General features: G+C 40.4%; 1 protein-coding gene across 2 annotated transcripts in view; it reads right to left on the minus strand.

Annotated features, from left to right (window-relative positions):
• Positions 1-7700: 7700 nt before the first annotated feature.
• The window catches only part of col18a1a (collagen type XVIII alpha 1 chain a), a 100133-nt gene continuing 80988 nt past the window's right edge, over positions 7701-26845 (minus strand). For both annotated transcript variants that reach the window (XM_049594403.1, XM_049594402.1), the window contains 26 exons: positions 26060-26191; positions 25679-25750; positions 23836-23862; positions 23272-23370; positions 22051-22086; positions 21649-21738; positions 21529-21561; positions 20863-20898; positions 18833-18892; positions 18653-18730; positions 18425-18460; positions 18270-18323; positions 18017-18088; positions 16498-16572; positions 16162-16192; positions 15735-15788; positions 15570-15604; positions 15351-15482; positions 14986-15145; positions 14765-14829; positions 13435-13563; positions 12221-12253; positions 11808-12125; positions 10708-10905; positions 9278-9393; positions 7701-9141 (listed from right to left, as the gene is read on the minus strand). In XM_049594403.1, coding sequence (XP_049450360.1) covers positions 8928-9141; positions 9278-9393; positions 10708-10905; positions 11808-12125; positions 12221-12253; positions 13435-13563; positions 14765-14829; positions 14986-15145; positions 15351-15482; positions 15570-15604; positions 15735-15788; positions 16162-16192; positions 16498-16572; positions 18017-18088; positions 18270-18323; positions 18425-18460; positions 18653-18730; positions 18833-18892; positions 20863-20898; positions 21529-21561; positions 21649-21738; positions 22051-22086; positions 23272-23370; positions 23836-23862; positions 25679-25750; positions 26060-26191 — 2385 coding nt within the window. In that variant the 3' untranslated portion in view covers positions 7701-8927. The remainder of the gene's footprint in view (positions 9142-9277; positions 9394-10707; positions 10906-11807; positions 12126-12220; positions 12254-13434; positions 13564-14764; positions 14830-14985; positions 15146-15350; positions 15483-15569; positions 15605-15734; positions 15789-16161; positions 16193-16497; positions 16573-18016; positions 18089-18269; positions 18324-18424; positions 18461-18652; positions 18731-18832; positions 18893-20862; positions 20899-21528; positions 21562-21648; positions 21739-22050; positions 22087-23271; positions 23371-23835; positions 23863-25678; positions 25751-26059; positions 26192-26845) is intronic.

Here is a 26845-nt window from a genome sequence, read left to right on the forward strand (position 1 = left end):
ACTTAAGATGAATCAGACAAGGGTGTGATGATCGTCTGTAGTGTAATGAAAAAATAAATATAAAATATAATAATAATAATAATAATAATAATAATTGAAATGTAATTTAAATTTTTTTCCATGGTTCAGTATTACTACTTACATCACACACACATATGGCTAATTGGGCTTTACAGGCGGGTATCAGCAGCAGCTCCTGACCCAGCCCAAGCTCTTTACGAAGACAAGGAAAAACTCGAATAGCTGGGGGTGTTACAGGATCTGCCAAAAAAAAAAGTCCAATTTAATAAGTTCAATTAGATCAGCCAAATGTATGATGTCAAGCAGCGTGGCAGCAAATCTTCCTTCCTGTAAAAAACAGAACAGTATTAGTGCTTGTATGACATTTAGTCTCATCAGGGGTGAAAAAGGTGACAAAGATACCCCACCAGGAAGAATTTTGTGTGTGTGGTGTGTGTCTATCTGAGCCACAGATGAAGTCTTAGTTCAGCAGAGTAAGACACTGCTTTGGGTCTTTGGTTAAAGGCGCTGTATGTAAGAATGTGGCCAAAACGGTTACTGCACTCAAATTCAAAATACTGCCGCGAGTCGTGTCCGCCGCCCCTCCCTTACAGATTCGAGGTTGCTGGACAGCGGCACGCTGGAGACTGATTTGTTTGCCCACGGGCGGCTGCTGTGGCAGGGCCGTGTCGCCACGTCCTTGATCTTCGGTTTTCCAGCGGACCATTCGAGCAAGTCCGGCTTCTCTGCTGCTAACGCTGCTGCCGGGATACAGCTGAGGAGGAGCCGGCTGCTAATGCTATGTACCGGGACACTGCTAACGCTGCTGCCGGGATACAGCTGAGGAGGAGCTGGCTGCTAATGCTATGTACCGGGACACTGCTAATGCTGCTGCCAGGATACAGCTGAGGAGGAGCTGGCTGCTAATGCTATGTACCGGGACACTGCTAACGCTGCTGCCGGGATACAGCTGAGGAGGAGCAGGCTGCTAATGCTATGTACCGGGACACTGCTAACGCTGCTTCCGGGATACAGCTGTGGAGGAGCCGGCTGCTAATGCTATGTACCGGGACACTGCTAACGCTGCTGCCGGGATACAGCTGTGGAGGAGCCGGCTGCTAATGCTATGTACTGGGACACTGCTAATGCTGCTTGCCGTGCTGCTGTAGCTCAGTCGTAACTGTAACTGATGCTGAGACTCTATTGACTATGTGACTGGTAGACGGCGGTGGGTGGCACAACAGGCCAAAACACAAATTCAAAACATAAACATGATTTGCAGACCGTGTGTGTGTGTGTGTGTGTGTGTGTGTGTTTTCTTATCTTCAGACAGCTCATTGCTGATTCTCAGCCTGTTTCCCAGGAACCTCCTTGTCTCAAATGTTGCATTCCTGTGGAAACAGTACCACACCACAATAAGCAACCGGGCCTGTGAAAACAAGCCCAAAACAAGCAACTTTTTCTACGGAGCTCCCCTAGGTTCGGGGGAGAGAAAAATAAATAAACTATGTGCACGGTTTTACAATCTGTGGGGACAGATTTTAAACTGTGGGTACAGATGGTCAATTTACATCCATGTGGACAGATGGGTAAACTGTGACAAGTTCAGCAATTAACTCCCCAAGGTGATCGACTGATTTAATGGATGTGTGACAAGCCACGTAGGTGGCTACCTTCAGCTCAGCTCTCTGTCTTCACTCGTTCTGTTTGGAAACCGTGAACCCAATGTCCGTAAGCCTCATTGTGGAGAACGGTGCTGCATTTTTTAAAAATGTTTCTCAGTGCTAGCATGTTGTACAAGGTCCACAGGTGTGCACGTATTTCACACTTACATACCCTGCACAGTGCTTTGGAGTCGTCCCCCACGATGGGTTGAATCCATTCTTTTACTCCTTTCTCCCAGTCTTTGTTATATTTCTTCCTGTATTTTTCCCACTTTGTCACGGATACTGTTCCTCAAAAACTCTCCTACAGTCCACCATCAGTTGCGCTTATTTTCATTTAAACGTCACTGACGTTTTCCTCACCAGAACAGATTGCCCTGCTCTGCCTCTGATTGGCTAGTACTCGTCATCAGGGTCAGAGCCAATTAGAAGCAGGATGCGGGTGGAAAAAAACTCTGCAGTCTCTTGTGTGTATGGGGAAAGGGGAGGGACAGAGGGAACAGGCAAGACAAACTATCCTACGTTTAAATAACATATCGAAAATATCTGCTTGACAACTTATTATGGAGCTGGGAACAAGCCCAACTAAGCAACTACACTTTAGAAACAAGCCCAAAACACGACCCGCAACTACCCATATTTGTAAGTGACTTTACAGAAAAACAAGCCCAAAGTCCCTTATAATAAGCAGACTTGGCAACACTGCGGCTGTGAGCAGAGGTACCTAGATTACACAGGCATAATAATTACGGTGAGGATGAGGAGGAGGTGCAGCTTTGTTTAAATTTAAAAGTCACAGATAGGACATCTTACCGTAAAAGACGTGGTTAAATGGATCTCTTCTTGCAAAAGCAGCTCAGTCCAAAGTCGATGATGCGCACACGTGGGATGTCTGAGCCGATCTCAGTCGGGATATTTTCCACCTGTATGTCACAGTGGAAGATGCGCTGACCCTCAAGTTCCAGTGCTGCATCAACAAGCTGCTTCAGTATGATCTGAGAGACAAAATGACAGAGATGAGGGATCAGAGAAGAGGTTTGACATTTTTTTCATGGTTGTGATTCTGGTTTAGCTGCTGCGACTGAAAGTTCACTACATCTGCAAGATACAAAGTTTTTAAAACAATACTTCAAGTTGGTTGGTAAGGTGGCCCTGAGGGTCAAAATACAAAACATTTCATTAAAGAAAACAACATTTCACAATGCACAACATTTCAGAAAACATAAAAACATTTTGCAAAACACGACGTTTCAGAAAAGACATTTTAGAAAACATGACATTTCATACAACACAAGTATGTGTCGCAAAACACAGTATTTTAGAAAACACTACATGTCAGAAGCAGAACAATATTTCAGAAAACACGACATTTTAGAAAACGTAACATTTCACACAACACAAGAACATGTCACAAAACATTAAAAAAACCCAAAACAAAACATGGCAGAAAAAACATTTCACAAAACAGAACACAACACAACAACATTAGAAAAAACACAAAAACATTTCTGAAAACAACATTGAAATGCATTAAAATGTTGTGTTTTGTGAAATGTTGTGTTTTGACCCCTCAGGGCCACCATACAAAGGTGCCAAAATACTTTAGAGATTTTCAGTATAGTAGGTGTTGACCACCAAACTCTTATCAGTTCATCCTTTAGGGCCTGTGTCCACATAGCGTTGTTTTCTCTCAGCGCCAGCGTCTTTTTTCATTTGTTCCCAATGAGGAGTGGGCGTGTGTGGTCGCCTAGAGAAAACAAGAGCAAGTCTTCTTTTCTTTGGCCTCTTCTTTAATAGTCCCTACCCATCTTCTCTGACCTTCCTCTTCACTCTCCTAACCTCCTCCTCAGAGGTGCTTGGGTTGTCCGTTTCAGAGACCCTTATCCTTTTCCTGAGCTTCATCTTGTAGGGACTGACCTTCCTTTTGATCCTCCTGGACCGGCTATCATTTGCACATGCTGTATTCTCTTTTAACATGATGCTATTGAGCTCTAAAAATAAAGAAAACACACAGTTGAACATCAGTTTGATGTGAATAATTATCACTAACTGCATGGAATTGTGTTTTTTATCATCTCTGAGTACAGACTCAGATCACAGTGAGAAAAATGGCTCAACAGCAGGAATCAGAGGTCTATCTTGAGGTACTAACTCTTATATAGTGCCTACTCTACCTGATAAGTCATACGGATCATTAAAAGAATAGTTTATCCACAAAACGACCTTATGTACATCAATTAGTCATGCCTTGTTACCTTGAATTCCTGAACTTTTTCTCACATGCCTCCACGGAAAATGGAGACACATATTGATTTATGGGCTGATTGGGGACCAAGGTTAACAATACTATAGCAAAACTATATTGAAACATGCATTTACATAACTCATGCAATATAATCCAAGTCTCACATATCCAGTTGTATGCTCATTTCTTCTCAAACGCATTTTCGTTTTAAAAAACCTCAGTATCAGAGTGTGGTTTTTAGGAGAACGCAGGTAAGTTTCATTTTTCAGTTCAGTTTTAAATTCTAAGGTTTTAGCGAAAATGCAATGTGTTTGGGAAGTACAGAGCACAGGATTTGATAAATGAGATTATATTGCAGGTGCTGTGTGAGAGTTTGTAAACAGAACTTTTTACATAGTTTGGGTTACATGTGGTCCTGAATCAATCAATAAATCAATATTTTCACTGTTTAACTCATCTAATTGATGTTTTATTTATCTGGTCTGGATTTCTCACCTACTTTGAACTCAAAGTCTTCTCTGCCATCAAAATGTTAAAAGTTTAACAAGTCACCTTCAGAGAAACAAATGTGTGTCGATCCAGTACTTGGATATCTGAGTGAATTCTCACTATATGTTCTTGTATTTAAAACTTTTATGTGAGCACTCAGGCTTTGATCAATAAAACACAGAACACAGTAATGACATATTCAGTGACATCAAGGTAAAGTGTTTTGGAATATGCAGATTAGTCACCAAAATAAATTGTACATGAGTTTATGTTTGAAAATCAAGTCCAAAATGCAAGCTAAACAATGTAGTGCTGTAGATAGGGGTCTGCAATTTTAGCCACAAAAAGAGAAGTCCCACCTATAGAAAAATCAATATCAGTTTAAGTGTATTCTACGTTGAATACTGAGGGTATTTTCACTGCTTTACCTTAAGGTCAGACAGCCTCTTCCGACAGGGAATCCGTTGACGGCTTCAGTTCCCCATCTATTCTCTCGTCAAAGCCACAAAGACTCCATTGACAAAAACAGTCATTTTACCTGGCTGAACACTAGAGCTGCTGGTCTACTGCTGCTTCAATCAGTTACTTTGTGTTATTGTGTGACTTCGGTGAATCAGAGCTAACCCTTTATCACCAAAGTTACACAATAATGCAAACAGAACTATAGCTGCTAGTAAGGCATCCTTAGCAGAGAATTAAGTCACGCAACCTCTGTGTGTTGTGATCTGAGCTTCTCTGTGGTTTGTTGTGGTGAGCTGGTCTGGCCAAGTGTGCATTTTGGTGTATTTGTGTGTCCCACTAGCTAGCTCATTGCCGCTTCTTTGCAGTACAGTCATACAGGGGTTACCGCTGATATTGTGATGTAATCGGCGCTGTAGCTTAGTGCCTCCCTTCTGGTTCGCTCTGGTGAACACCGTTAGCTGTGTCGGCATTGGTGTTTCTGTTGTGTGCCGTTGTTAATGGAGTAAGCACTGTTAGCTGCTAGCTGCTGGCTCAGCCCTATCCATATTGAGAACCGTGCGCAGACAACTCATTCGCTCTAAATTTTGCATAGAGCTCTTAAAAAAACTAAGCATGAAAGTCTCAGGAGCTGGACCCGAGGGCTTTGATTTCTCGTTTAGGTAAAACTGCCAGGACTGAACCTCATCTGTCAGGGTCAAGAAGAAGTCACCCAGCAGGCCACTGAGGGGCCAGTTTTGCCTCAGTATTTCAGTATCTGTGACAGGAGAATCTCTATAATGTGTATTTCAGAGTGATTCTCTGCAGAGGTGTGTAGGCAAGCCTGCAGAGAGAGCAAAGGACTCATTTGATTGCTACAAAATGTGTTCATGCACTTTCATTACATTGTCTCTATAATATATACCTAATGTAGAGCCTGCCTCACAATGGCTGACCTTCACTAGAAATACATCAGTATTAAATACTACATTGTGTGGAGCTGGCTTTGCTGATGACCTGTATTATTCTGCTAAATGCTGTGATTTATCTTATTCAGTCATCATTGTGTTGTTTCACATGTGAACAGCCTGCCATCATCATGTGCAGTTATATACAGAGGGATACATAAGGTACTATCCACTATAACCACCTGAATGTAAGAAACTCTCCTCTGGTGGGCATATCATTTGAAAGTAACTACTAAATTAGGCCAACTCTGAATAATTCGAATTAATCTTCTTAATCAAATATTATCTTGAAACGCCTCCTAACTTTAAAGAAGAGATTTAAGGGGATTTCATGAGCTATCACCAATGACTGGTGACCTAATTCGGTTCTCTTTTAAAATCCACTTTACTTTTAGACCTACAGCAAATATATTCATGATTGGCTGGTAATTTCATTTTTTTTAAATGTCAATTTTGACATTTTCAGGCAATGTAGGACAGTTGTACTGGTGTCATACTAAGTTAACAATGCAACAATATTTTTTGATTTTGATCAAGGTACTATATTGAACATTAAGTGCCTCTGGCAGATGAGCAGTCCAATATTTATGACAGAGATAGATAGACATTATCAATTAAATAGTCATGATTTTATGGTTAAACTGAATTAACTTAGAGTTCTACATTAACTGTGAAGGTTAGATAATGTGTAGTCTGACTCAGGACATAGACTACGTATTACTAGGGTTGGGTAATATTATCAAAATTATACTGCTATTGTGATATTAGACTAAATATCATCTTAAATTTTGGATGTTGTTATAGCGTGCTGTTTTTCCCTGGTTTTAAAGGCTACATTACAGTAAAGTGATGTGTAGCTATTCTATTATTTGCCTTTAAACACTTAGTCTTTATATCCACACTACAGATGCTTATTTATCAAAAACCCTTATTGTGTAAATATTTTGTGAAAGCACTAATAGTCAACCCTACATTATCGATGCAATATAATTATTGGGGTAATTGTCACAAAATATCATCATATGTGATACTCTCCAAATTGCCCAGCACCAATCCTGCCACTGCTTGTCTGTTTCAGACACAGTTCCTCCCTTCCCAATATCTATACCATTTTCAAAATCCACGTTGCGACGAGAAACAGCAAAAACAACCTGCGACGGTAAGTAGGTCAAGAAACACAGGACTTTCCCCTGGAGACCGTTGCTTGAAACTGTGTGAACTTTGAGACAGTTTTAACGTACATCCTACATGTTTCTTTTGCTAAACCTAACCACAGTTACTTTACTGGCCCAAACCTAATCTCGGTAACTTTACGTTAATTACGTAATTTACGTACGTTTATAGGATATTATACGAACGGTTGCATAAGGATGTGTTGACTTAATGTTTTACTTTTGCTGGGATTTAGCCATTGCAATGCCAGGGCTCGCCTCCCCATGTGCAAATGTTTGCGCATAACATGTTCCCTCCAAACTATTTTGCTAGGACACCATTGCTGCATCTCTGGCTTAGTGCTGCCCAAGCTGATTCTGATTGGTCAAAGAAATATGAACATCTTGGAGCTTGTTTTCCCCTTAGTGCATAATTATGATGGGCTTGGCCACCTTCCCCCACTGGCACGGCACTAAAAGTGTGGAGATAGATCTAGCTATGTGAGGCTCAATGATGTATGGCCAAGGTGTGTTGAGCGCCCGTTACTGCCACAGGAGACACTGATTTGTGGTGGAGTCAATGCCACCAGCAACATGTCATTGAGTAGGACATAAAACTGCTGGTCAGGGCTGCTGAATGAAAAGTATCAAGGTCACAGTGCCATCAGAGATCGTCATGAGATTGGACCACTTGCAAATAAAAGAATTCAACACACTGCACAGGCACATGTACCGTACATCAGGTTATTGTTGTAGTTGAAAGACTTTTATTCAGTGCCTGGGAGAAACAGTACAGCACAATTTTGTTATAAAAATGGATATCCACAGGTTCAGTCAAGACATCAATAGCACTAAGGCCAAGTTAGTCTCTGAAATTCAAACAAGGCTACTGCAAAAACTGCTCTCTCCTTAACATACTGGGTTTCCTGTCCCTAACACCCGTGACAGCAATCACTCCAACAAAGATTAGCAGCAGACTAATCATTTCCAGCTTACTCACTGATAGGTTTTTATAAAGTGGTAAAAGGGAAAATAAATCATTTTAGATTCAAAAGGCTCAATTTCAGCTAGGAGGACTCTTGCCCTCTGGATGTGGGATTATTCATTACAGTAGTGTCTGTGTCCAACAAGGTCATTTAAATTTAGTGTGAAGTAAAAGCATCTGAATGCACTTGAGCAAAAGTCGCTGTAACATTTACATATTTGTAGAATAATGCATACAAAAGGAGTGGTTCAGTATATGAGCTTATTTTTTTTAAAGCAGTCCTGGTTGTGTAATAAGGCACAGTTTCTGATCACAAGCTCTTTAGAAAAAAATCAATGTTCTGTGCTGTGTAGAATATAAATGAGGGTATTTAGCATTTTTTTATTTTTCCAAATCATTTTTTTCTCTTACATAACTTCATTTAAAAATAAATATCTATTATCTTCTTTAAAATAATCTTTAAACGTTTGCTGTTCCCCGTCATAAACCACAATTCTAAAATGAAATTGAGAAAAAAAAAAAAAAAAAAGTGGAAATGATCAATACCTAAAATAAAAAAAATAACAGGATGGATAATGCATTTTTATAAACAGTTCAAAAAGTAAAACATTGATAACATCAAAAACAATAAACAAAAAAAAAATCACAAACAACAAACATGTAATATACAGAATTTTTAAAAAATGGATACAATGTGAGAGCTTCATTCAGCTTCTCTGGTCTCGTTCTGCCCCTTGGAGAGAATATGTGCCAATGCCCCCGAGAAAAAGGAACAGCACCCCCTCTGTTCGACCCATCTCTTTGGCGTTTATGGAGGGGAGGAGCAGACGATGCAAAGCGTCTCTGCCAGGCAAAGAGCCACAGGGCCAGTTCATTGGACGCCACATGTTCACCAGGCGTGTTCTCGGGGAATTCAAACTGTGTTTAACTAGGGCCCAGAACAAATACAAAACAAAAAAAAAAAAAAAGAGAGAGAGTGGACGGGATTTATTTTTTGGAGTGTGATGTGAAGGCGTTCTCGATGCAGAGGACGATGTAGGAGCCGGAACAGCTACTGGAGGATTGCTGCAGGAGGTGGCCGCTCTGTAGCGATGATGCCAGACCAGTCACAGCATGGTCACCCGCCCGCCATGTTTCGCAGTAATGGTCTGTTTGCCGGTGGCCTTTGTTGCTTGATCCATGCCAGATCATTTTTTCTGGCCTGGAGGACGGCAAAAACAAGCACATAGGTCAGAATATATGTACAGTATACAGCATGTGCCTATACAAAAGCTAGTGCAGAGGATGCTGTATTACATTTAACATTATTATACAAATAAAAATGAACAAAGGCCCACCATGCACTGTCCCTGAGGATGTCTCTGCCATCGAAGGAGTAAATCGGTACATTCTCCTTCATTTTACTTGCATCGTCTCCAAAGATAGACTCCCAACTGCTGAACAACACTTGGTCCTGCAATGAAGATAATAAAACACCTTCAATTTAATTTCTCCTCTATAATGTGTTCCTAATACAGCAGTGAGAAAGATTGAATTAAGTAAGTTGAGAAGTTGAGAGTTAAGAGGGAATCCAAATAAATGGTATTCTTGCAAACTTTTTTAGGAAACCTTTGAAATAAAAATCGTAGGGCTGACCTTTGAATCCATTTATGGACATTCGAAGCTTCGGAGCTCAGAATGAATTTAATTCAAAGCATTCGACGAAGGACATGTCTGCCAGCTCTGAGTGCACTCGTTGTCAGTATCAGACTGGTGGGAGTTTGTGTGTTTAAGGCCTCCCCCCAAAAAATGGAAAAAAAAAAAAAAATCGCTAAAGCTTCGGGGTTTTTTTTTCACAATCGAATGCCGTGCCATCGAACGAAGCTCCGATTTTTTTGGGTCAGCCCCAAAAAATAGTCAGACCTACAGTCGAAAACTACTCATGACGCCTTGCACAGCCATAAAGTGGGTGGGTTTTCTCAGGGTATTCCAGCTGGTTAGGGTAGTTGGTGACTCTAAATTGGCCATAGGTGTGAATGTGAGCGTAAAGGGTTGTCTGACTCTATGTGTCAGCCCTCTGATAGTCTGGCGACCTGTCTAGTGTCAGCTGGGATAGGCTCCAGCTCCCCTGCAACCTCTAACAGGATAAGCAGTTTTGGAAAATGAATGACTGAATGAACAACTTTAAGGTCTACATCAGGCCTATTCAGGCCCGTGGGCACTGTTAGGTAGGTAGGTTTATTTGACAACAATTCAAAAAATATATAATATATATAAATATGTTGATCACGCAAGACTAGCCTGCTGATTAGTTCTGCTTACATATAAAATATAATCATGAGGAAGAAAAAAAAATGTGATTACAGACATTTTGCCACAATAAAGCCATAAATGACTCTGCTGAGACCAACAATCACATGACCAAAATTCAGTGAAACTTTGACTGAACTGTAGGTTGATTACAGAAAGGAGAGGACAAATGGTAAATGTAGATGTAAATATAAATTGCAATGTAGCGAAATAAGTTTTGATAAAGTGGTGGAGTGATGTTTCAAGTACACACACATAATGAGAAATGTCTGGCCCCCAGGCCCTGAGCATTCTGAAAGTGTGGCCCCTATACCATATAATTCAACAGCCCTGGTCTAGGTGATGAAAAACTTGAAATCTGTCCACATCTGTGAAGGTCAGCCTATGCACACACGTAATGTAGTATAAACAGAACCACGTCCACTGTCCGTTTCAGCCCCTTAGTAATATTTCCACTTCCTCAGCAGTAGTATCTCACCTTGAGGTTCACGATGGGGAAGCTGTCCCTGTCCGACCTGCGGACGATGGTGTAAAGGTCTTGAAGCTTGGAGGACAGGAAAGCTCTGAAGGTGCCCTTCAGGCCCACAGCACGGGCCTGCTGGAAGCACAGGAAGTCTGCTCCGCGGATTCCTCGCATGTTACCAGTTTGAGGGGCGTTCAGGGCGATGAGATGTAGCTGATGAGGAAGACACAGGTTTGTGTTAAAATGTCTGCCTCTGTATGACCTGCTCTTGTTTCACATCAGTATGAGGTAAATTATTTTAATAAAGACTGGGCCATTGTATCAGCCAGTATTAAATTACTACAGATATATGACTGTTGCTAAGTAACAACAAACATAAAACAGGCAGCTGTGACTCAGGAGGTAGAGCAGGTCATGCACTAATTGGAAGATTGGCGGTTTGATCTCCGGCTCCTCCAGTCCACAAGTTAAAATATTCTTGGCCAACATACTGTACTGAACCCCAACTGCTCCTGATGGTGTGTGAATGTGTGAATAGGTGAATGTGACAAGTAGAGTAAAAATGCTTCAAGTGGTTGAAAGACTAGAAAGGCCATTCACAAGTGCAGTCCATGTATCATTTAGCAGCTAACTGAAGTACAAAAATGTCAGATATATTTAAGGTTATTTGGAGGCATGTCCAACAGTAAACACTGCCACGTTGATTTTCAAGTGTCTCGCTCACTTATCATGATCAAAGTATAAATGAAAATTTAAAAAAGACCACTGTCAAAGTGGCTTCACTGTCCTACAAACCTTTCTGTGGGGATTTTATTCCTTTTGCTATCCAATCAATTTGTGTCCTTTCTTTTTTTACCAATTAGAATTTTCCCGTCAAATTTTAAACAAACCGCATTTTCATCACCATTCCTGTCTTTAAGTGTGCTGCAATGTGACCTCCTCCTTTTCACCACAAAGTGTGTTATCTCACCAGCAAATAAACCCTTACCATCACTTAATTACTGGATGTTAAGTATTTTAGGGTCACAGTTTACACCAGTTTATCCTGCTTAACATGACACCCGCCATAATTAAGTAATTGACATTATGAGTTCTCCTGGTTGAACTACACTCACTCCTGATGCTGATGGCACGTGGCCAGCAGGCTGCGGCACAGGTGGGCTGGGTCGTCGCTGTGGAGTTACGGGGTATCTGTTGTCAGTATGGTGGGTGGCTAATCTCCCATCTGTCTGACCAGTGTGTCTCGGTTCTGGGAATCTGGGATCATACTGTGGGGGGTATCTGGGGTCTACAGGTGGTTGCGGTGGAGGCTCGATGGGCCGTATGGCAGTACCACCCTGTGAGTAATGGCCAGCGCCGTTGTTTTGGGACTGGTCCTGGGACTGGGGGTACAGGATCACTGGTGGAGGCTGGACCTCTGCCACCTCATTCTCCTTTAAATTAAATTTGGAGAGGTTCGAAAGATCAAAAAACAGTCAGTGAATAAAAAATGAAAATATGTTTATTGCTTTAATTCTATGGAACTCACCAGATCTCTGAAGAAGGGACTGTACTCTCCAAGCTGAGAGGGGAAAAAGAGCTGTTTAGCAAACACTGATATCTCATCTCACAATGAATTCATCACCTGATATGTACTCTTTTTTACACAAATACATAACACTAGCAAATCTTTTCATATGAGTGAAAGCATTTTACAGTCGAACAACACAATGTTAAACTGTAAAGGCCCAAACACACTGAAATCAATAATTGACGTGCCTCACACTGCAGGTATCACATTTATAAATGCCAACACAGCAGAACCAGCAGCATTTTAGGAGAAGGTCTGTATTTAGACAACAGTTTTGTGTACTACAGATGCTTTTTTTTTTGTCTATACATTGCTAGTTGAGTAACATCATATGACATTTGGTGCATGCTGCTGCTTTTCAGTTGGTTGGCATTAGAACACCAGTAAAGCCGCTGGGGACCTGCCATCTCATCTCATCTTTTTTTCCCCCAGATTGGTAAAAATAAATTACATAAATCACAGTCAATCATAACTCTGTACTGTTAATGCTGTTGTTAGGTGTATGCAGCAAGTTAATTTTATGACCAGTAGATGTCAGTAAACGTTCATGAGGAAACGAGGTGGGTCTGTTATGCTAACGTAACTACTGAGGGTTTAACCTTTTTTTTATCTTTATTATCTCGTGTGACAACACAACAGTTAGCATAGCTGTTGGAAGTAGTAGCTGTTTTCATTGATCATTGCAGAATTACATCTATAATGTTCATCAAGTTTAAAGCCAAGCTAATGGAGCTATCATAACGCTCATAATGCCTTTGGTGTTCAGCCAAAAATAGGTGAAGAGCATGTCAGACTGGTGCTTTGGGGGCTTAACAGTATATCTTGAGAAGTAAGCATCATTAAAATGCAAGTTATTTTGCATAACAATAAATTAAAAAAACAAATAAAAAAAATATATAGTTTTGCTTTTTAGCATATTTTCCACAAATACCATTATTTCTGTGAAAACCATTATTGGCTTCCTTATGTGCTGGATGATAGCATGTTAGCCATACCAATTAACAAAATTGAATTTCTTCAGACTTTTTTTCCCCCCTAGTGGCCAAGAAACAATCACAGCAGCTTTAAAGTCAAATGGTATTGAAGATGTATGGTTGAAATGCCAAATTTGAACTCTAAAAGTTAGTTATCAATTAAAAATGTTTTATTGGGTGAAAGGTAGATGACCGTACCATGACTTGCCGCAGTCCATCGCGTACTCTCAAATAGAGGTCTGCTTTGTCAATGATGTAGATGAGGCTGCCCTCAGCCTGGCGTCTGGCAGTCGCTAACATTGTGTCGTACGACCTCAGAACTGTAACCTGTGAAGAAAAATATACATGATGTTAATATAAATGAAATAATAAATGCCTGCCAATTGCTCTGAAAATGGAAAGTTCTGATTGGCCCTGAATATTTTATCAGGCAAATATAGATACAGAGACGGACACAGATGGCACCTTCTGTCCATACTCTTCATTTCATCCATAATTGTACATGTTTTCTGGCAGTTTACAGATACAAATGAAACGAAGCAGTACCACTGGAGACTGTGGAGGCAGTGTAGCATAGTTCAAGCGAGACACGACCCTAGGAGACGGCGAAGAAATGTAAATGATGGCGAAACGGAACAAATCGGTAATATATGATAATATATAGTAATATTTGGTGAAGTTATTGAAAAGAATTCCCTGTCCACACGTTGGGATGTACACTATTACCGCACAGACCTCTGCTGTCTACAACACTGCCTCCGTTTAAAGGTACAGTGTTACGACCTCCCGCCACCTATTGGCTGTATCTACACCAACATAAAGGACGCATGGGAGAACGAGGTCAATAATGTTGAATGAAGCGTATGTATCTATTTTACAAAAAAGAAATTTAAATGAGCCTTAACAATCAGATAATCAGTAGGATGATATTCAAGGAATACTGCACCTGCAAAATTACCATTTTCAAATCAGTTACTCACCCTGTGTTACTTTGAATTCTTGACAACCTTTATTTTTCTCGCATGCCTTCAAGGCGAACAGAGAATCCAAAAATTCTTCATTCTTCATGAATTGAAGTGAATGAGGACCAAGTTTAACAACAGCAAAACTATACCAAAACATCCATTTACAAACCCACACAATCCTGCAGTATTGTCCAAGTCTCATTTATTCAGTCGTAAGCTCAGTACTTTCTAAACATATGCATTTTCACTAAATCGTTTGGATGTAAAACGCATCAGTACAAACAGTCTCATGCACAGCTGAGTAGCGTGTCCGAGCACGTGTTTTTGGACTTGCATGTATGTGCTCAGGATGTTTTGGTATGGTTTTCTGTTGTTAAATGCGGCCCCCTATAATTTCAGTTCATAAGGAATGTTTGCTGTTTCTGGATTCTCTGTTCACTGTGAGGCGTGCGAGAAAAACAAGGTTTCCTTACGAATTCAACACAACCTGTGGTGAGTAACTGATACACAAATGATCATTTTGCAGATGAAGTATTCTTTTAAAATGCAGCAATCGTACTCACCCCTGAGGAGTGACCAGGACTTCCAGGTGGACCAGGAGGACCAGGCGGTCCAGGAACAGTGACAGCTTCGAATTAAAACAAAGGCTTGTTAATAATTTGGCTTATGAAGACCTCCAGTGCAGTTTGTAGGCAACAAGCAGAGTGCAGACAGTAGCTAGATGTCACCTCCACACTAGCTTTAGAAATATCCAGAATATATTTTAACAGAAAAAGCTGCTTACAGTGATTGGGCCTATATGGTCCTGGAAGTGAGGAAGATCCTTGGGGTCCTGGAGGTCCAGGTGGTCCTGGAGGGCCTGGACGCCCATCATAACCAATCCCTGGAGGCCCTGGTGGCCCTTGCGGTCCGGGGGGGCCCATTACACTTTCTCCCTTTGGACCCTAAAGTGACGGAGAAAAATCTGAATTACTGGAACACTTACTTTAATAATAATATTAAATTTATAAATAAAATTATTAATAAATTAATAATAATCTATCATCTTGGTCATGACAAACAATTTTGGTTTATGTGTAATAAAGGGTCTTGTGCTTACTGTACAGATAAAACCATACTGACAACAGACATTTTACTCTCTGAACTTACCGGTAGGCCTGGTCTGCCAGGAGACCCTGGTGGGCCTTGTACTCCTCCAAAGCGTGGGTCATAATATCCACCACCAGGCTCTCCCTTTTCTCCCTTCACACCTACTTCCCCACGTTCTCCCTTCAGTTCATTCTGTTGGAAACAGTTTAACATTATGAAGCACAGTACTTCCAGCATACTAATAAAACTAAATGGTGGTGAGATGATAAGCTAGTTTACCTTGAATGCGTAAATATCAAAATTAGAGGCTGTTCCTGGGAAAAACAAAGATGTTTCAGCAATTAAGTAAGAAATGATCCACATCCAAACAGTCCTGCAGTGCAGTGGGTATGTATATAATAATGGTGCAGCATGTATTTGTATTTTAAGCAAACTAGAATTTACCTGGGATTCCTGGAAGTCCACGCTCACCACGCTCTCCTTTTTCCCCTTTATGTTCTACAACAAATGATCATTTTTAAAATCAGCTGGTTTGACACGGTATCACACAGGTATATCTAACATTGCAAAACTGTTAGCGCCCTGTGTCTGTGATAGAAATATCTTCTGTGTTTTATCAATTCATTCTTCAAATCTAGACTTGACAGCTTAATCTCTTGACAATAGAGTGAATATCCCCTTCAGGCTGAGGCAGCTGGATCAAACTGAAATTAAGATAGAACTGTTTATCTCTGCAGACACTTTAAACCCTTCCTAAATCTCTCTTCCTTGACTGGCACTTTTACTGAACTTCTCCATTCTGATCCCTCTCTATCTTACAGAATTATGTATTGGTGTTAAAACAACAAATGATGTGTGTTGGAGGTCATACCTAGGTAATTCCTTGAAGATTCATCATAGCGCTATGGACAGAAAGAAGAGGTGCTCAATGAAAAAATTTGCAGTACCACCACCAACAACAGAGAAAATATTTATCTAAGGTTCATGCTGAATCATGCAATTAGCAACTGTCTCAGTAGTTTTACCAGACAACATAACAAAAGCACCAAATATTGACTGGTCACTCATGCTTTAAGGACACAAATATATACGCTTTAGCTATCAACAACCACAGGATATATGAGCCGCATGAACTTTGTGTTACACTAACTGGTACATTTTCCAAGATTATTTCAAGGTTTGAAGTTTTAAATTACTGTGTACTCACATTGAAGCGATCTAAAGACAAGACTGGCCCAGGAGGTCCAGGTGGTCCGGGTGGTCCTGGTTGGCCTGGGACTCCCTGATGAAAACAAAGTTATTAATTCTTTCTCACTGTTTGGTGTGTAGATACAGAATTATGCCCATGGTAGTGGTGAGATTACTGACATACCGTCAATAATTTAGACAATATTTTGATATTTTACTACTATTGTGACACACTGATTGTTAGCATTGATAAAAACATTGGTATGTGTGTAGGGCTGGGTATTTGTACCTGATACCTTTAAGGTATCGACCAAAATAACCCAGTACCAGTAGCATCAAAACTTCGTCAATAAATGACACTTGCATTAGATCATTTTTGTGCCGGAGTCTTATTTTGGACCACTGGATAAGCAAGCTTTCTGTTGCTGCTATCTCTGGAGCCGCTCCTCTCCCGGCAAATAGTCAGTTTATTGTTTGCCTGGTAAGCACAAGTTAATACAGCAATAGCAGCTAACATCAAGGCATATAACGCTCCCAGCAAACTCACACCAACACTGAAACAGCTCGACTCTGATGTTAAAACCTTTAATAACCAATAAGCAATGTTAGCCATGTGATGCTAACAGTTAGCCCTGTCACTGTGCGTGCAGCCGGCAGACTCTCACAATTGTGTCTGGTGTGGAGCTCACGCTCCCACAGCAGCAACTACAACACACACAGTCTGTTTTATGGTGAAGTTGAGTGTGGTGTATTGACAGAATTGGCAGCTTATGAGGCAGAGTATGACTATGCTACATGCCATTTCATTCACATTATAGGTATCAAATGAGGTACACTAATGGTATCAGTATCACTTTAAGGGTACTGGTATTACTACTGGTATTTTTTTTATTTTTTTAAATGATTCCCAGGCCCAGTATGAGTGTTTGATATTAGGGCATTCGCTCAGCAAATGCTCACTCTGGAAGAATGCATTCACTGAGGAAATAGTGTGTCAACATTTATGTTAATTAACATTGTCAATCAACATATATCACACTGGCACAACAGCAGCTCTGACAAGACATAAATACAGAGCAGAAAGGCTAATATTTGTTAAATTAAACAGGCGTTGTTCTTTTTAACCCAAGACTTATGTTACTGGCAGTAACCAGGAACTTATGCAAAGACAAATAATGTGTACACAATATAACTAGCCAGAGATTGGCCACTTGAAAAGAGTCTGAAAAAAGATCTCAGTGAGGGTTTATTGTTAAAGTCAGCTAGTCAGTCAGTGTTTGATGTTCAATGCAAGACTCTCTTCCTTTTTACTGAATATGTGTATTTCATGACACGTGTCACAGATGCACCACAACTATTTCTGACAGAAGGCAGGTCACATATATTAGCATCATGATGACACTTAGCTGTGCCTTCATTACACTCTGGCATGAGATGAGAGTTGGAAAGTAAACAAGATGATGTCAAACTGACTTTAATATCTTCTGCCACTGTAAAATCTGTTTGTCTGAGGCACTGGTAATAAGATGAACACTTACTGGGTAGCCATAACCTGAACCAGTTCCTGGGTCTCCTTTCTCACCCTTGTACCCATTTACACCAGGGCGACCCTGAGGGGAGAAAAACATTGAATAATATTTCCCTGTGTTCCGAAAACAGACACAATGGGGTTACAATGTAAATACTGAAATATGCAATCAGTGAGCAAACTGAATATATAGTAACACAGAAAAGCATTGCATATTTATATGAAATTATACCAACGTAAGACACAGAGGAAAGGGTACTTACAGGTCTTCCAGGCATTCCAATTTCACCCTTTATTCCAGGAGGCCCATACTGACCCTACAACAATAAATCATGAAATGGGGGGAATGTTTTTTAAGTTTAAAACTGTTTTGGTACATTAGTGTAGGTATGTTAGATAGAACTGCTGAAGCACTTACAGGGGGTCCGACAGGTCCAGCGGGTCCTCTGTCTCCCTACATGGGTGGTAACACAACCAGATTAGCTTCAACAACAAATGTACCACTGTAATGCAGGCGACACATTAAGACATGAAAAGTAGCAACGTATTATATACTGTAGAGGAGAGCTGTGTGTATGTGTATTTTGGGGAGAGAAACAAAACAGTCATACAGTAAAGACATGTGGTCGAACGCAGTGAGACTCACCTTCAGACCCGTTAGTCCTTCCAGATGCAGAAGATTTCCATCAGGTCCGATTACTAAGCCTGGTTCACCTTTCTCACCCTGAACACATGACACAGCAACATTACAAGTCAGCACAGACTCGATCACAGCAGTGTCTTAATGATGACGAGTGGCTAAATTAATAGATAAACAAGACTTTACCTTCACTCCGTAGCCTGGAAGGCCGGGGTCTCCTCTGTCACCCTTTGGTCCTATAGGACCCTGCAGGATGAACACAGTAAGATTTCTCAGCTTACAAGAGGTCAGAGTAACAGTCATTTGGCAACAGGAAAGGTTTTGTTCTCCCCGATCAATTGAAGCCATTCCATTAGTTTCCGCCTAATACACTGAGCAGTTTATGAATTGCTGAGTGGACCACTGTTTAGATACTGAGTGTAGAAATCAGTGGATGAGATGTTGACTGTAATGCACAGAAGCAGTTGATGCTTGCTTAGTTTTGTGGATGCCAAACTTTACTGTTAAATTATCCAGAAGCGTTATGGGTATTTGAAAGAAATGGAGCTTGAAGTGAGTGTTAAAAGAGTCTCTTCTTTTTGCCTACAGCAGTTTGCTTCCAGAGGCCTGTACTCCAAAGCCAGTTCAACTTACCTAGGATATGTTTTCATGATCTGGCTAAACTAACCCTAACATCAGCTATCTGGATAACCAGTATCACGAAAGCTGGATATCAACTAGTCCAGTCAATTCTGAGTTTTCCTATCCAGCCAGGAGTGTGTTAAATGATTAAGTAGAACAGACTGCATCTAATAACACAAGAGGCATTTGAAAAAACAAAAGGTGATGACCAATTACAAAAAACAACCCCACCCCCACCTGACATTGATAATAACCTCCTGGACAAACTCAATTTGTTCTAATGGAGGTTTGAACTACTTCCAGTATCATATTACTCTTCTCCCATCTACCCTCCAACCCCTCCATTTTACACTCAAGGGAGGAGGTAAGGCCACGCACATTAAAATGAACAAGAGCAAAGCAGCAGTCCAGTTGTACTCAACCAAAGTGCAGCTCAACTGGCTCCAATAATATCTTCAACCCCTCCCTCTGCCTGTGATCAGTACCACAGTGAGGACTCAACCTTTATCCCTGTGCCAAGCCCAACAAACATCCCCTGCCTCATAAACTTCAGACCGATTGCCCTCGCATCTGTAGTCATGAAGTTGTTTGAATGCATCATCCTCTCTTATCTGAAATCTAATGGATATGTATCAGTTTGCTTACCGAGCCAATAGGTCTGTTGAGGATGTTGTTAACAAAGCTCTCCACCACACACTACACACTACAACACTGAGAGTCACCCCACACCTACACCTGCATCCTGTTCATTGACTTCAGCCCAGGCTACAATACACCAAACGCGGTCAATCTCCTCAATAAATTGTATGGATATGAGTATTGACCCCTACTTATGTCACTGGATCAGGAGCTTCCTGTGGAGAGGGCAACAGTGGGTTACCATGAATAGCTTTTTATCTCGCCCTCTGACCCTCAGCACAGGCGCCCACCCCCCCCAAATGAACAGGTCTCCGAAGCAGCCGCTTGGTGCCTTGAAAACAGCCTCCAGACCAGCTTACCACACCTAAAACACTCTAGACTCTGAAGTTTAATGGCACACACATCAACAGGAGACTCACATGGAACCCATATATGGACCACATTATCAAAAAGAAGCCCAGCGAAGCACCCTCCCTACACTGCCATCCTTGAGAGCATACTCACCTAACAGTTTTGTATAGCAGCAGGGACACACACAAAAGCAAGTGACTGCAGCGCATAGTCAATAAATCTGTTTCATTGAGTTTACCCACGGTGCTCTACCAAAAGCACATTCCACCAACCTCAGTCATGTGGTCAATAATAAATGCTGGTTGAGAAAATAGGTATTTAGGGCCTTCAATTTACCTTTATAAGAATATAAGAGTAAAATTTGTATCTTAAGCAGCAGTCAGTGGTCTTGAGGCTGAGAGCCAAAGACAAGGTCGGGAAGTTGGAAAGCACTGAGAGATGGACTGTTGGTTTTGAGATTTTTATAATAATAATAATAATAATTTAAAACAAAAGGGTTAAAACACACAAGAGACTATGACAAAGATCATTTACATTCCAATACACTCCACATTTATGGTTATCATAAAGGCAAGGCATAAAAATAATGTGATGATGAGACTTACAGGGAATCCAGCTTGACCAGGTAGACCAGGTCCTCCCTGTACAGGAAAAGATATTTATTCATTAGATTGATGTTCTGTGTCATTTGTTTTTACTAACTTTACAAGTAACACAAATCAAATCCACACATGCCTTTTTCTGGCATGGATTGCTCTGACTCATTGTAAACAGTTGGCTGTGAAATAAGTGCAGCTGTCACTCAGTGCAGATGAATGATGTACAGCTGCCTTTAATAATATATTAAAATGGAAACAGATGTTTTGTTGTTGTATTTTATAAAGGTCAGACAGTGATGACAACAGGTCTATGTTCTAATAAAGTCTGACATCTTTGAAGCAATCACACACTGTCAGCACTGATGTGTCTTTTAAACACAACAGTTAATTGCAGATTTCACCAGGTGGTATAAATATTGGTTTAAGATGTCAGTCATGTCTACAGTTATGATTACAAGTGCACAATCAACTTTATTTGTGTTGTAAAAAACTCAATGACATGTACAGCGACTTGTTCAGTTTATAGTTATACAAAATGCATTGGGATCTGACTTTGATGGCAATCAGTCATCAACTGTGGTACTGATGTCATCTTATTTTTAGAGATGGCAAGATGAGAGTTGTTTTGCTGTATTTTGGTATCAGTATTACTATTTAAACATGAATACAAACCTGAGGCCCAGCACCGCCAACAACACCATCAAACTGCAGGGACACAAAAAGAGAACACCATCACTAATTAAAACCACTCTTAGTTTTTGCTGTATGTCTGGTGTGTGCTTTGTGACGTACATCGCCAGATGTCCGGTAGATGATTTGTCCTGGCGGTCCAGGAGGGCCGGGTGGGCCTGGTAGTCCGGTTCCATCCCGACCTGGGTCACCCTAAAACATGCAGCAACAAGATGAATAGCTATCCCAGCTTGTTAGACATCTAAGACCAGATATTAAGCATATGCTCAGTGTGACACAGCTGTAGTTTTTGTTTGTACTAAACATAAAGAATAAAAAAAATCTTCAAAAAAAGGTTACAATAATTAGTTCATTTTAACTTTTTCTTTTTCAAAAGTCTTTAAAGGTCTGAGAAATCAAAATAACTACAAAGGATGATTAACTGTCACTACAAAGACTAACTAACTGTTCTGTGATGAGTGAACGTATAAATAAACAGATATTCAGGGATAAAATGATATTCACCCTCTCTCCTTTGATGCCACTGTCACCCTTTGGTCCCTGTAAAATTAAAGAGAGATAAAAGATACTTAAACAAAGGTTAAAGCACTGTATGTAAAAAAAAAAAAAAAAAAAAAAAATAGATTACGTAAAATATAAACATACCAGAGAAACAGCCATTTTATTTATTGATAACTCATGACAAAAAAAACAAATGCTTCTATCCTATTATATCACAATAATAAACCTGTTAAGATAAGATAAATAGATAAGATATAATGGTAATGGTCATTTACATTTACTTAGGGAGATTAATATCTTGCCTAAACTGAAATCAAGGGGGAAGTGTGCTTCCTTCAGCCATCCAAAAAGGTTTAAGAAATGCAGATTAGCATACTGGATAAATTGACAAAATAATCTCAACTCAAGACCCATTTAGGAGCCACACAACTGCATCTCACTGTCTTTGTCAGTGGATGGAATTTGCCCAGCTGTCATCACAATGGATATACGAACAACAACTGAGCCATGAAAACTGGACAAACTCCATAGTGAAGACCCTGACATGCAAGTGAAAAAGCTAGTAAGTCGACTTTGAGTTAAATTGAAGTTACTATTTTCAAGGTCAAGAGTGAACTTTAATGCTTATTGTGTATTACTTATTATAGATCCCAATATGATAGTGTATTTTAAAGCAGTTGTTGCCTGACACTGATAAGCTGTGTGATGTATTGCGCACCTCTGCTGTAAAACTTTTCAGAAAGCACTGTGGCCAAACTGTTTTTTTTTTAACTTCTTCTGCAATGATGGAAACAGCAGCAGGATGATCAAAAGATAATTCTTTGTCCTTAAACAGGCCATTTTCTCCCCCTCAGGCTGCATACTTGGCTGAACATAGAAACCCAGAAGGTACCCTATACAAAGGACTTTATGGAATTACCCATTGTAGCCATGGGGGTACACAGACATAAACATTTATGAATGCAAAATATTATGTCTGCTACGTAACACCAGGAAAAACAAAACAAAAACCATGAACCTTTCCTTCAAAGTCAAGGATCCTTATTTTGACAGCTTGCCCAGTCTGTAGTGTTACATGGTAAACCACATGCTCTGTTACATCACACTGGTTTCCAACATCCAACACTGTGTTAACACTATGACTTCTCAACAGCTCCAGTATGTGACCTCTGGTATTCAGCTGGTGCATGAAATATTTTTATTTGTCATCTCTATCTATTCTACCTGAGGTCCAGGGAAGCCATCCAATCCCGGTCGTCCATCTGTTCCTGCAAGACCGTCCATGCCCTTCTGACCTGGTATACCAGGCAGCCCGGCTTTACCCTGAGGTACACCAGGGAAAAACAAATTCAGTCAAACACACACAAAAAAAGTTACAACTGCATCGCCTCTTGTAATATAAAAAGTTTGCTTGCATTGTTTCCCCCCCGTTTCTGCTTCATTAAACAGGACAAGGACCCGATTTCCCCTCAGCAATCAATAATGCTGCAGCTTATTTTTCTTGACCTCAATGGTTTAGAAAACAAACAAGTGAAATGACAGTAGAGGAGAGTAGCAAGGAGAAGTCTACCGCCAATGACCAAACCTGAATGTTAAACAATCTAATTAAGGAGCTTGAGGATGTGCACCCTGCTATCACCTTAGAGACCTTGGCTCAGTCCTCAGTGGCAGTACCTCAGGCTTCTTTGTGTTTCGACTAATTACACATACTCAAATAAAGACCCCTTTTGATCCAATGGTAGAGAAACAATGTGAGGTGGAGACGGAGGCAAGAGGCAAGATACTTACTGGAAGTCCGGGCAAGCCAGGAGGACCCTGAAAGCAAAATTAGCCTTGGTTATTTGCAAGTTCATGTATATCTTCCTTGACTACATTTACATGCACACTAATATTCCACTATTATTCCGAATATGACAAAATTCTGAATTTAGTATTGGTCATGTAAGCAGCATATTCTGTTTGGATATTCTGTATTAGGCTTTTTTCCAAATGTAGCATTTTCTGATAAGGACATGTTGGATATGCTGTTTTTATTCGGCATTTGTTGGACATGTATACAGTGCGTTCGAATATACGGTGTACACTAAGCAGTAGCCAGCAGTATGAAAAAAGCTGGGGTAGAGAATCATGCCCAAAAGAAAAGCCCACATTTCTGGTCAGAAGGAGATGCACACACTTTTAAACATTAGGACAGACTGGGACATCAGCAGGTTTTTGGATATGCATAAATATCGTGCACCGACCTTTTCAGGAGGAGGAGGTTAAAGGAATGAAAGACGGAGGCTGTGTTTACATGGTCAAACAGGTCCATTACCATTGTAAAACTTTGCATTTTGACACAGAATACAAAAAATTGTACTCTGACACAAAAAGCACAGTGGCAAAGCAGCTACAGCTGTTTTACTTTTCTATATTTTGACATGATAAATGGTAGGGCACATTAGATGGCCGTATGCACAGCTGCATGTAAATGGGAATATTACTGGAATATTTGATGGTTATGTAAAGAGCTTAATAGGATTATCATCTTTTTCAAAATAAGGGCAAAAACTTGAATATTTTGTGCATGTAAACACAGTCCTTGTGTATTTGCAACTTCCTGCTGGAAACTGTCGGTCCATTTCAATATTCACAGACATGTCAAATTTAAACATGTACAAAATGCATGTTGTTTTTATGACACTTAGTCACACATGTCAAATGTATGGCAGCTAGATCAAAAATCCCATATGATTAAACTTCACACAAAACAGATTAAAACAAGTAAACAAATGGATTTGAAAAAAAGGTGCTAGCTTCACCTGTTTACCTGCTTGGTTTTTCAAGGTATGCAACTTTTTGTTAATGCTACCATAAATACTTTGCAGTCATTCATTTTCTGTAACCACTTATCCTGTTGGCGTCGCGAGGGGGCTGGAGCCTATCCCAGCTGACATTGGGCAAGAGGTCGCCAGACCATCCATAGAGACAGACAACCATTCATGATCACACTCACACCTAAGGTAAGTCACCAATAACCTGCAAGTCTTTGCACTGTGGGAGGAAGCCAGAGTACCGGAGTAGTGAACCCTCTTGCTTTGAGACGGCAGTGCTAATCACTGCACCACCGTACCAACTACTCAGGCAATCAGTTAGTCCTAATACTGGCCTCAGTTATAGTGGTGACTGTAACATCCGACAGCTACATCAAGATGCTTACTTCTGCAGACAAACTACACTATCATGGTTGATTGACAATTTTAATTTACATTTTCAGGTGAACTGTAAATAGAACATGAGTGTGAGGCTAGCTGTGGTAATAAACATTTATTTAACTGCTTCAGAATTTATAACAGTGCTACCGCAAGACTGCATTTACTATTGAGGAGCAAAATGATGAAGACTAATCTTATTTTGAGACACCTGATCCTGTCCTATAGTGACAACAGGACCACAATTTGAAGTTGCCAATCGGATCTGAGATCATAACAGTTACTCTGGGTTGCAATATGGGGACTAAAAAACAACAGTTTAAGAATTCTGGCACAGAGAGGAACTGCTGCTTATTTTAAGCTTTGTAATGTGATGATCTGAGATCCTGAATATCGTCTGCCTCAGGATTTGAAGTGTTTCTTCAATACACAGTACTGACCTGTCTTCCTTCTGGTCCTCTGACACCAGGAACTCCATTGCTGAAACCTCCACCAGAGCCTTCCATGTCATCCTTCAAACACCAACAAAGATTTTTAACACAAACAGCCAAACAAAACTTACTGTTTATTTTTCCTTCTGTCCTGTTTCATTCATTTTTACATTGAATGCTTTCGGGTCACCTCACGTAATTTACCTCATGTAATCAAACCAATGTGTCTGCACAACGGCTGTCACTGGATATGATCTTTTCAATCTCCATGTATTCATTGATGAGATGTCCCTTGGTGAACTGTCCCAGTCAACCAAATTACACGAATAAAACCTTTGCTGTGAGACTCTATGTCAAAGGTATCTTCAAAAAAACCAACAGATAACTTACAAATCCAACACGATAACTTGGGCCAGGAGGTCCAGGAGGCCCAGGAGGTCCAATTGGTCCAATGGGTCCAGGCAGACCAGCCAGTCCGGGCTGTCCTGGAGCTCCAGGTAAACCAGGGTCTCCTCGAGATCCCTGTGGGATGGAATGACAGGCATAAAATCAGGGTTCAGAATAAATAAATACAAACTTAAGTGACAGAAAATCTGAGAATTTCATCTCAAGTGAAGTGTATCTAACCATTCATTCAATTCATTGTCAGGAATCTCCTGCACAACACTACTAATGCTTGTGTCATGCAGCATTTAGTAAGAAAAAGTGTGGTTTAATGGTTTGTAGGATAATGTAACTGCACAAACACGCATGCTAATTGTTCTGGGGCCAATTTCAGACGTCACCAAATGTTAAACCAAACCATAGCCACAACTCAGATTAAACTTTAAACTTTAAATCAAGCCTACAGCTGACATTATTTGACAAACATTTGCATATTGTTAGAAGACACAAATCCCCTTTGATGGCTGACGTGCTGGAGCCCAGTTACCTGCACATGGGAAGGCTTAGGAAAGTAGGAGGATAAATAGTGGGGCAGAAGATTGGTGAGAATAGAAAAGTGGGAGCTTGGCTGGAGAAATGAAAGGGATGAAAACAGCTTTAGAAATAGTTGGATGAAAGTTAATATGTCATTCTAGTTATTGAATGGGTGTTACACAGTTCTGGTATCCCAAAAAGCACGCCGCCAACTTACACTTACACAGGATTATGTCTTCTCTGATAGTGGTATCAACA

The sequence above is a fragment of the Epinephelus fuscoguttatus genome, linkage group LG13, assembly GCF_011397635.1.
Source record: "Epinephelus fuscoguttatus linkage group LG13, E.fuscoguttatus.final_Chr_v1".
In the NCBI taxonomy this organism is placed as follows: domain Eukaryota; kingdom Metazoa; phylum Chordata; class Actinopteri; order Perciformes; family Serranidae; genus Epinephelus; species Epinephelus fuscoguttatus.